The sequence below is a fragment of the Lactuca sativa genome, chromosome 3, assembly GCF_002870075.4.
Source record: "Lactuca sativa cultivar Salinas chromosome 3, Lsat_Salinas_v11, whole genome shotgun sequence".
NCBI classification, from domain to species: domain Eukaryota; kingdom Viridiplantae; phylum Streptophyta; class Magnoliopsida; order Asterales; family Asteraceae; genus Lactuca; species Lactuca sativa.
Window position 1 is genome coordinate 249,403,658 of NC_056625.2, and position 11,696 is coordinate 249,415,353.

The window sequence follows — 11,696 nt, forward strand, 5'->3', positions numbered from 1 at the left end:
ATTGGAACCATCTTCAACCGACTCGCCGAGTTCACCCTTGAACTTGTCGAGTTCACCTCCCTTATATGAATGTGTTCAGTCTATGACTCGTCGAGTTGTATGAACAACTCGTCGAGTCCGTCTTCATGGGTTGGGAGATTGCCTTGGACTCGCTGAGTTTGCTCATACACTCGTCGAGTCCCATGATTTCCAGGTCTATAATTACATCCATCTTTGTTGAGTCCTCTTCTAGACTTAACCAGACTCCTCAAAAACAACAAAGGTCGGAAACCATTACCCAACTCACCGAGTCCCAAGAACAACTCACCGAGTCCATGTCCATAAACTCGATTTCTGTTGAGCTCATCTCATCCAAAGGGTAGATCTGACCTCTTAGGGTTGATATAACACGTAAAGTCACGAACTTTACGTCCATGCATGGGTCTTTAAGCTCAAAAGGGCCAAAAATTAGATCTACATGTTGCATGGGGCTCTCATGGCCATAGAGTTGGCACCTTTATGCCATGATAACCCTCAAAAGTCCAAGATCTGAAGCCATATCTCCACATTACACCCCACAACCCGAAAATGGCTTAGAAATGCCCTAAAGATACCAAAATCCAAGCCCTAAAGTTGATTAAACACATGGAAAGTCAAGATTGAAGCTTTTTACCTTAAATAAGCTGGAAATGGAACACAATCTCTGGATCTTCTAGCTTCAACTTGAACTCCCAAGCTCCTTTCTTCTTCTCAAGATTCACAACCACAAAAAATGCACAAAAAAAATGCTTAAGAGCACTCAACAAGGCTATGATTTCAGTTTAAGGTCTTCTGGAAGTGCGAGGGGCGATGGAGGCTGATATGGGAGGAGATAAGTTGTTTAAATAGGTTGCAAACCCTCAAATTTAGGGTTTCACCCAGACATCTCCTACTTGCCGAGTCGGTCTCCCGACTCGTCGAGTAGGTCACTTAAACCCCTGATGAAAGACGACTTCACTCGATGAGTTGATCCTCCAACTCACCGAGTCTCAAGGGCAAATCATGAAATTACTAGAATTTAAATACGTACCAGGAACCAGGTGTTACAAACAAGATAGTTGTGACTTAATCCATTAAACTATTGTACCACGTTATCTGCTTATTAGTCCATTAACAACCAAACAAGAAAAAATTGCACTTTAGAAAAGTTTTTTCCAAAAAGGGTTACAGACAAGGAGCATTGTGCCTCGTGTGTAAATTTATTGTTTAATTTTGTCCCTTTTCCCTAACTGCACCATTTGTGGTCCCTATGTGTATCTACATAAAAAATGTATATTCTATTTGCTTTGGTGTGTGGTCCCATCCCAGCGATGAAGATCCACATGATTGGGAACAAGTTAACGAAACATATATAATCCCCAAGCGTTTCATTCGTTCATGCACAAACACAGAATCGGGTGTAAGACAATTTTTTTTAATAATAACATATTAACCAACATTTCAGCCATGGGTTTGTTTACATCACTTTTTGCTATTCCATAACCTATTACAAAGATCATCGACAAAAACCTTCATCAAAAAATGATGACCATCAGCAGCCCAAGCAACACCACCATCAAATCTATACACCACTAGCACAAACTATTAGCAACACCAGACACAAAATCTACTACTAATATCGGCATTAAACAACTTAAGTAACACAGCAAAACCCAAACCCATGACATAAATGCTTTACCCTACACAAGTTTTTTTTAGTTGAAGAACATATACGTCAACACACCCACAATAACAACACCAACAATCCCAAGACAATATTTCACTTTCTTACATTTGTTGTGCTAAAAGACCATCTTCACATATGATCCTTGCAATATAACGAAATGATTCTTAAGAACAGTAATGAGATTAGAGATATCTACCTGACCAGCACGAAAGTCATCGGCCTCACGGTTCATGGCATCCAAGTCTCGATTAACAGCTTGTCGGAACTCACACAACTAGTCTTGGAAGTCCTCCCGTATGAGAGACAATTCTAGCTAGGTTTGCAGTAGATTAATGGCCATGTCTTCGTTGGTTACACCATTGGAATGATTCTCCTCCATGTGATGGCGGTAGTTTGGAGACCACCTATGTTCTACATGTCCGTTCGAAGGCATTTCCCAATTTTAGAGTAAACTTAGAGACGAGATTGGGGTAATGAAGTTTGCATATGTGCCATTTTAGGGAAACTAAGTGTTCATTTTATATGGAGGCACCTGAACAGTTGAAGCGTGCTCCCTACGATTGACATTCAATACAACGTCGTTGTGGTTGTTAGACGCTTTGAATTCTTGCCCTGTCATTGCTTACATGTTAGGCTAGGCTTATGTAGCAATTTAAACTGGCTACAATGTGTGAAATGGATTATATTGGTAGGTAACAGATAATTTGTTCCCTTATAAAGCCACAAAATAAGTTAAATGGCTATATGGGTAAGCCCTAGAAACATAATAAGACATATATGTCATTTTCCCCACATTTTAAATCAAAAACAAAAATGTTCTCACTATTATCTAGAAAAAATGTGTTAAATTAAATTCGGCCTCATAAAAATAAAACTCATAACAATAAAATACCACATATTTTAGAAGTTTGATGCATTATTACACATGGTTGGTTGCGTTCTAGTTCTTAGTCGTCATGGGCATCATGGCAACTAAGGTTTTCTTTTTTTTTGATTTTACCTTTCAAGTTTCAACAAACAATTTTAATTTCTTTGCTTATAATATGACTTGAACAAGCTTCTATTTGATAGTTTTACATGCACGTTATGTGTTTGATGAAATGCTAAATGCGCATGATAAAATGTTCGACCAAAGTTATGAATTAAAACAAGGATAACATGCAAACGCAATCTTTGATTAATAGGTAGTCTTTTTGCAAGCAATTAATGTGTATTTCCGTGGTATATATGTCCCTATTTTCCACATGTAAGCTATTTTTGACATATTAGCCCAATCATTAATTTTTTCTGTCTAAAAAGATCATTTTGGGTGATAACATTAGTTATGTCGATCAACCTACAACAATAGCTAATGACGTTTAACAGTCATGACTTTCTACTTGATGAAAGCTTATTATTTGAAACGGATGATGCTAGAAATGATTTGATATGGATTCTCTAAATTTGTAGCATATTATTTATTTCATTTCTAATCTTCGATTGATATTTAACTTTCATACCTTGTTTAGTTTTTAAGCATTCTAAGGAGTTTTTTTGTTCAGCATAATGTGAAGCAAGGGCGTGTTTCTATCGTATCAAATTGACCAAACCGATTATGAAAATTTGGAATGTGTATCTTAATACTGCTTCACACACTGAATATATAATAGCATTGAAGCTATTTGTGTTTATTTCAACATCTACAAAAACAAACTCCATTACTCTCTAGTGACCATGATCACCATCGGACCACTATTCTTTTTATGATAATATCTCTTTCATTGTCTCTAATCTATTCTACAAGTTATCTTCTAACTGTTATTCAATGTTTAATTTGGTGTTCACATTGACTTTAGATGGATGAGTTTTCTCTGTTATTCCAAGTTAGTTCTCTTTCTTCGTCTCTCGTTTTTCTTGCTTTTGATTACCCCTATATATAAGTCAAATAATATTCCCCATTCATATAAACACAATTCTTCTAAGCATAATATTTTATAGGTGTAGAGGACTCTAGTGATGGTGGAAACTTGTGAATCAGAGGGTTTAACAAATCAGTTAGAGATTAACTGAAGTCCTTAAAAAGTTACATTTTCATGCATAGGCACAAAATGATTGTTTCCATCATTGTAACATCACACTATGGCCTCATATTGAGCATCACATATTTTGTAGCATAAGTAAAATCATGGTTAAATTTGGAAAATCATTTCAACTAGGGTTTAAACCATCCGCGCGATGATGCAGAATCCCGGTATGTTGAAAAACGCAGGTCGGCATGGATAAGGCTTTAGGAGAAATTTTGAGACAACTTTCAACATAGTTACTTTCAACCATATTCTAAAATTGCAAACTACAAGCTTATCTTCTACAACAACGATGCTAATTTATGCAGCTTTATGGTGATGATCTTTAGCCAAATCAAACAACAGAACAACTATAATTACATTCAAACGTTTTTTAATCTTTATCATCCACAAAACAATAAGAACATAAACACGCTGCTAAAAAAATTAGAGGTCCCATGGTAACCTTTTGCAAGTTGTACCACAAAAATATAAAAATAAAATTTCTATCTTAACAATTATGTATAAAAGAGATGCACAAAAATAAAATTTGAAATATATCATATTTGGTAGAATACTAAAAGACAATTAATAAAAATTAATAGCAATAAATATTAATGAAAATGAATACTATAAAAACTGATGAAAAACGTAACTTTAAAATATAATAAGGGACCAAAATTGTAACTTACAAAATACCAATTATATAACTTTATAAAATTAGGGATGAAAATTATTATTTCAAAATTAGTTGAGGGAAAAATATGTAAATATAAAAGTTTGCTATAAAAAGAATCAAAATTACTACAAAATATAGAATTTTGTATTAAATGTTTTAACAAGTATAATATGATTTGAATTTGGTAGTTTTGGTTTTCGAAAATGTAAAACAAAAATGAACCACAAAAGTATAAGATACAATTTTGACCGAAACAATTATCCATGGAGGATGCGGGTAAAAATAAATTTTGACACTATATCTTGATTTGTACACCACATAAGACAACTATTTAAGAAATTATAATGATAAAAAAATAATATTTAAAAAAACAAAAACTACAAAAACAAATTATGTATGAGACCAAAATGGTAACTTAAAAATATAGTAAGGAATCATATTTATAACTTACAAAATGCCAACGATTTAATTTTAAATTTATAAGGATAAAAAACTGTTAGATCAAAACTAATTTAGGATAAAGAATGTAAAAACAAATGAAACTCAGGGGCCGAAAATGAAAAAACAAATGAAAGTGGAAGTAGAAAAAGAGAAGTAAAAGAAACGCTAGTGATGGCTCAAAATTATTTTGGGCAAAGAATGTAAAATAAAATGAAACTTAGGGGAGAAAAATGAAAAACATAAATGAAAAGAGGAAGGAAAAGAACTGCTATTTGCTTACAAAAGAACGGCTGATTTGCTTACACCTATCATTTTCTCAAATAACGGCTGAATTCATTTGAAATGAATAGTAACTTCTCCTCACAAACCCATTTTGAAAGTTAATATATACTAGGGTTCGACCGTCCGCGCGATGCTGCGGAAGTCCCGGTATGTTCAAAAATACATATCAACACCATATATACCAAAGAGACGATTAAACCATATAAATTGGAGCACAAAAATATAAAAATAAAACTTTGATACAAATAATTATACAAGGAGGAGACAGACGAAAATAAAACATGAAATTGTATTATAAAGAAATTGATAAAAAAAAAGATTATTAAAAAATATAGAAAGGGTCAAAGTGTAACTTTAAAATATAATAGGGGATCAAATCGTAATGTATAAAATACCAATAATTTAATTTTAAAATTAATTATGAGGGGTGAAAACTGTTAAATAAAAATTAATTGAGGGGAAAAGATAATAAATATGAAAATCTTCTATGACCAGAATCTAAATGGCTATTTTCAAAAAACTATTGTTTTACATTTAATAATGAATGCTTAACAATATATAACATGATTTGGTTTTAGTAAACTTGGATTGAAAAATACAAAAAAGAAATATATATCGTGGCAGCATCATAGACTATCCATCGCTGCACCATGTTTCTTGTTTCAAATTAGTCATGGTTATATTATATCCTTGGCTAGTTCCCTCTTAGATCAACTTGTAAAGTAAAAAGAAAAAGGTAGCATGATTTCTAACAGTTTATTATTTTCCATTTAATTAAACATATATATACACGAGCTTCTAATATTTCATATACAACTGGCCCAAAACATCTGGATCACCCCTTGAAATTAAGTTGATTTGTCTGCTAGAAGATATGCAGAAAACAGGAATACGTCTTTTCTGCTCACACTTGTCTGCAATTGACAGATTTGCCTCATAGAGCAATTGCAAATCATTCCTATTTCACAAATGAAATTTCAAACCTACTATTTTTTTAAAGTAACTTTTTAATCATTTAATTATAATATTCTGCAATAAATCATATCCCTTCCATGTTCACAACTAAATAATATTTTTTTAACAAAAGAAGTTCCTGATATTGTGACACAGATTTATTTTTTATGCTAAAATAATCTCTAGGGGCTGCTTTTATAGTGCAAGCAAAATGTATTATTAAGTTTATGTGTATATAAACCAAAAGAAGTCAAAGGCAGAGGGAGGGGCTACCTTTTATTTGTATCATCATGTTTGGGAAGTGAATCCATGTTCTCAATTAAATGGCCTGCCAAATTTCAGAAAGCAGGATGAGTTAATAAAGTTATAAAACTGTTTATCCATGTTTACAACTATATATTGACATGGAAGCAATTTATTTTATTATATATATACATGCTTATGTTGGATATAATATTGGCATTTTGTTGGTTGAAAGAAAGCAAAATCAAATATTATATTTATAATTTATAATTGATCAAAAGCAGAGGGAAAAGCATACCTTTAGAATTAAGTCTGAACTGCTTAGTATATGCGGATGCAGGGGATACGTGAAACGAGGGGCCAGTAGGAGCCTCTTTTACTACTCCTTTCTTTTAGATTTGGGCATCCATCTATTGTCAAAGTCAAGAGTGAATGCAGCAACATTTCTGGTAGATCTCTTGTCTTTGGGCAGTTCCTAATCAAGAGATGCTGGAGAGAGGTGAGGTGTTGGAGTCCCTTTGAAACTGATTCCACTTTCTCAAATTCTTCTATATAAAGAGAAGTAAGAGATGAAGGAAGAAGATGGGACAACTGACTGATATTACTCACATCTTCCGACCCTCCACCTACTAATAGTAGATAAACAAGTGAGGTTGGAAAATTTTGTGGGCCCCACTTTGAAATGGGCTTCTTCAACCCCCCTATTACAAGGACAAGCAATTTTGGAGGCCAAAGCCCAATAGGAAAGGACGCATCCATACTTTGACAATTTAATATCGTCAGATGTGTTAACACATTGAGTTCTGGCAACTCATGATCAGGAAATGACTCCATATTTGGACAATTTTCTATTTGAAGATTCCTAAGGTGATTGAAGGAACTCAAATCAGTGATCGATTTCAGATTTGGCCAATTAATTATACATACAGATTCAAGCATCAGTATGTTTGAGTTGATCAGAGGCTTCTTTCGTGCACCTGCCAACTCCTTTTCCAATAATTTATTACAATTACGGATGTCAAGTGACTTGAGGCTATTTGGACAGCTGCAATGCTCCAAGCTTTTACACTTCCATACTTCCAAGCTTGTAAGAGATGTTAGGTTGCTCCGACAATTATCCTCCTCTTTTTCTCCTAAACTTACCATATTTGAACAGGAACCTACATGCAACCTACTTAAGTTTACAAGAACCTTACTTGCCTCTGCTTCTGATTTCCACAAGTATCTTATTTCATTACACCTTGTAATATGTATATCCTCAACTGCCCCAAGATGCTCTATAACACCTCCCCACACCTGATCATTAAGTCCTGAAATTTTATCTATAACCAACGTGGTAATCGATGAAGCTACACGAACCAGACTTCCTAACACCTCATGACCGCACTCAGTTATCCTTAGAACCCTCAGTGAAGGTAATGCTTCAACTGAGACTGTAACCAAATTAGGACAATTCCATATCAAAAGCTCTTGAAGGCATGGAAATGCTGTATCGACAAGTACCCCATTATTATTGGTTGACCATGCCTCCCACCCTTTCATATCAAAAATATGTAGTTTTTCAAGTGAAGGGAATGCAAGACTAGTCCCAAGCAACTCCGGACCCACAACTTTTACCTCATCCATCCCTGCAATACCCAACTCCTTAAGTAATGGTAACTGCCCAAGTGGCGGTAGAGATGTACACTTCTTACAACCAGTTAGTGTCACTTTAGCCAACCGATAAAATGAGGGATCCCCAACCCAATTCGGAAACTTTGTACCTCCATACGACACAATCCTGAGATGTTTTAGATTATCATTATGAGGCTTCATCACATTCAGGACCTCCTGTTCAACTGTTTCCTCTCGAGAATTATCAAATACATCACTCCATTTCACCTCTAACTCACTTAGCCTCCTGTGGGATAAGTTCACTTCCTGTGCGTACATTGGATTTCGCACTTTGTCAAGCCCCTCAAAGGAAATTTTACCTTGGAGATCCTTTAGATCTTTAAGCTCACTTATTGAAAAGCTGCTGTCTCCTTCAATAATGATCCTAGAGAGAGTTCGTAGGCTTTTCAACTCACCAATCCCTAAGGGCATCTTATTCAAAAGTCGAGTATCTCTCATGTCAAAATGCCGCAAATTTTTAAGCTTTGAGAAGCTCTCGGGCAACTTTTTTAAATAACTACAGCCATAAACAATCAACGTCTGTAAATTATAAAGGTTGCCGACATTATCTGGTAAATGTGTGATTCTGGTTTGAGATAAATTAAGATACCGCAGGTGCTTCAGACTGCCAATGAATTCTGGTACCTCCCTTATGCTAAGATTACTCAAACTTAGGACCCTTAACAATGGTAACTCCTGAAGTAAGTTATCTAAAACCTCATTTGATAAGTAGAATGTTTGCCAACTGTTTATCATCCCAAAAGATAAAGCTAATAATGTTCTCAAACTATTAGCTCCTTTGAATGCCTCGAACTTTGTGTAAACCATATATCTCTCACAAACAAATGACATATGCCGGTACTTACCCGGATCATCCTTCCCAATTTCCTTCTTCATTTCAATGTCTAACCTTGAAAAAAATTCTCCAGCAACAGACATGGCCAAGTCATTCATCAGGTCATGCATAACAAATAACGATTTATCATTAGGCGCCTGTTGGAAAAATGACCTTGACAACAAGTCTTCAAAACATTCAACACCCATACGTTCCATTGATTTCCCTGTACTTGATTGATGCAAAAACCCTTCCGCCATCCATAATAGAATCAACTCCTCCATGTCAAACACGTAGTCCTTAGGGAACAAGGAACAGTATGCGAACAGCAGCTTCAAATTAGCAGAAAGATCATGGTAGCTTAGCCTAAGAGCCGGAATAATCTTATCTCTATTTCCCAACCTCCATATCTCACTATTAAGCAGCTCCTTCCATTCTTCCTCATCGGTTTTTGTCCTCAATAACCTCCCAAGCGCTATCAAAGCCAATGGCAAGCCATCACATTTTTTGACAATACCTTCACCATGTGGTTTAAGTGAAGGATGTGAATCGAAGTTATTTTCGCCGAATGCATGTTGACAGAACAAAGATACAGCATTCTCATGTGACAAAACAGAGAGACTGTAAGGTTGATTGTAACCCAGTTGGGTTAGCAATGACAGCTTCCGGGTGGTGATGATAATCTTACTTCCTGGTGCTCCTGCTAGAAATGGGCGTTCTAGAATTTCCCAATCGGTATAGCTTTCACTCCAAACATCATCAAGAACAAGAAGAAATCTTTTCTTTGATATCTTCTCTTTTAAAGCTACTTGAAGAAGATTTAAGTCCTTAAATTTTTGGTTTCCCCCGCCTATCGCTTGAAAGATAACTTTGGTTATATTGAAGATATCAAATTCATCAGAAACACAAACCCACGCGTTGAGTTCGAAGTGAGCCTTCCCTTGCATTTCGTCATACAAAAGTCTAGCTAGAGTGGTCTTGCCCACCCCACCCATACCAACTATGGGCACGATGCTATAGTTTCTATCACATGGTTCATATAGCTTGTGGATCAAAGCATCCTTTTCATCTTTGCGTCCAACAATACTAGATGCATCTACCAAAGAGGTCTCTAATCTTCTATTCATATGTTTTGGGCTTTCATCTTTCACACTTAAACCAAGATTTTCTTTTTCCTCTACCAGTTCTTGTAACTTGGTAGTAATAGCATCTATCTTGCTACCCATCCTACTACTTAGTGAGAAATTTGTGCAACAAGTTGGGATTAGCTTTCTTACCATGCTGGTGGTGTCTCCAGGTTCCTCGGTCAACTCACGATGCATACCTTCTGTTGCCAAGTCATCAAGTAGGTCGTCTATGTCGTAAGCCAGATGTTGGAGACCATTCAACCACTCTTTAACAGCTTGATCAGTTATTTCCTTCTGAGAAGCATCATTAAGCAGAGCTTTAATCTGGATTAATGACCTCTTCAGTTTCCTGAGCTGGGAATCAATTCCCTTAGCGCGAGCAATCTTCTGGATGGCTTCAGAGGCCAGCTTTTCAAAGAACACCGAGAAGAAGGCAGAAACAACGATTTCAGCCATTGTTTATGATAATTAAGAGCAGAGAATATTAGTAGAAATGGGGATGAAACGGATATGCGGAGAGAATGATTTCAATTATTGTTTATAGCAGAGATGTGAATGCACATGGAAAGAGAAAGGTTTCAATTATTGATGAGGGCATAGATTCGGATAAAATCAATGTACACCACAATTTTTGTGGCCCAAAAAGTTGCAAGTGCTGTAGTTTGAAAATAGTTACCAAAACATTGCGAATTTTATTTAATTTATCAAAAGGAAAATCAAAGAACATTCAAACCTCACTGCTCAGCAGCTCATGGGGTCGATGAGGTCCGAGTTGGTATGGTGGCCTGGTGGGTCCAGATAGTGACTGATGGATCGACGAAACCATCCTTCACCTCCGACTCTCCGTTCGACTTTTCCATGGCCCTCATCATCTTCTTCTGCTCACTGTTCTCTTCTTCATCCTCTTCTTTTCTGAAATTGTGTTTAGTAAGAATTTCCGCTGCTTGTGTGGGATTCAGAGAGTAACGAACCGAGTGGATTAAAATCTGTTCTTGTTTTTCACTTTTTGCCTCATACGTCACTTTTTTCTAAGTTCTTTTACTCACCGACACTCAAAAAATCATCTTCACTGTCTTTTCCCTTCCATTTTCTTTTAAATAAAAATAATTGATTTTTAAGTTAAAAAAATTTTAAATGACTAATAAATATAAAAATTAATTAAAATTAGAACACCACTTCGTTAATTAAAACTAGGAATGTTTTGCGCATGGACTGGATTGTTAATTTTAAGGAGTTTGTTGTTGGCTTATGCTCTGCTGAATATCCATTTTGTTATTGGGCTCATGGTCCGTTCAATATTTATTTTTAATGTTATAATTGTGGGGTTTTTCTTTTAATTTATGAGTGTAACGTTTTTAATTTAATTTGTTTTTTTATATATATTGTTTGTGACATTGTTGTTTAAATTTCTTTCTTATGGACTCATCATCATTCCTAATGCTTGTCCTACAATAAACGTGTTTTGGATAAAATAAACATATTTTGGTCATTGTTACTTGTTAGTCTTCATTTCTTTTACTAAGAATAGGAAGGAATTTTTTTGGACTTTGTTATTGGGTTGTGGGTGATATCTGATGGGTTTATATTTATTGACAGTAAAAAACATTTAAGTGCATGCAAAAAAAACATCAACTACATGGAAAAAATTAACAAAAGACTTCGTTTACGCTTCCTCTTAGATTATTCAGTGCACTTTTCAATAGGGTTTGAGCATCTCTTTATGGAGGATTATCGAAAGGCAGATGCACCTCAACAG

The 11,696-nt window shown here is 35.2% G+C and overlaps 1 protein-coding gene across 5 annotated transcripts; it reads right to left on the reverse strand.

Annotated features, from left to right (window-relative positions):
* Positions 1–1,414: 1,414 nt before the first annotated feature.
* On the reverse strand, positions 1,415–10,934 carry LOC111888414 (putative disease resistance RPP13-like protein 1). 5 transcript variants are annotated; one of them, XR_006187758.2, is made up of 4 exons: positions 6,624–10,934; positions 6,356–6,410; positions 2,217–2,296; positions 1,415–2,095 (listed from the first exon to the last, which is right to left on the reverse strand). XR_006187758.2 is itself a non-coding variant. In XM_023884590.3 (2 exons), exon 1 carries the CDS (start codon positions 10,394–10,396, stop codon positions 6,647–6,649), a length of 3,750 nt encoding a protein of 1,249 aa, XP_023740358.1. In that variant the 5' UTR covers positions 10,397–10,934; the 3' UTR covers positions 6,164–6,410; positions 6,624–6,646. The 5 variants fall into 5 exon arrangements, 1 of the variants encoding a protein (XP_023740358.1); XR_002849187.3 differs by having other exon boundaries at positions 1,415–2,296; XR_002849185.3 differs by lacking the exons at positions 1,415–2,095; positions 2,217–2,296 and adding an exon at positions 5,834–6,042.
* Positions 10,935–11,696: the final 762 nt, after the last annotated feature.

Coding starts and splice junctions, on each gene's coding strand:
- LOC111888414 (XM_023884590.3), bottom strand. CDS start 10,396: ATGGCTGAAATCGTTGTTTCTGCCTTCTTCTCGGTGTTCTTTGAAAAG.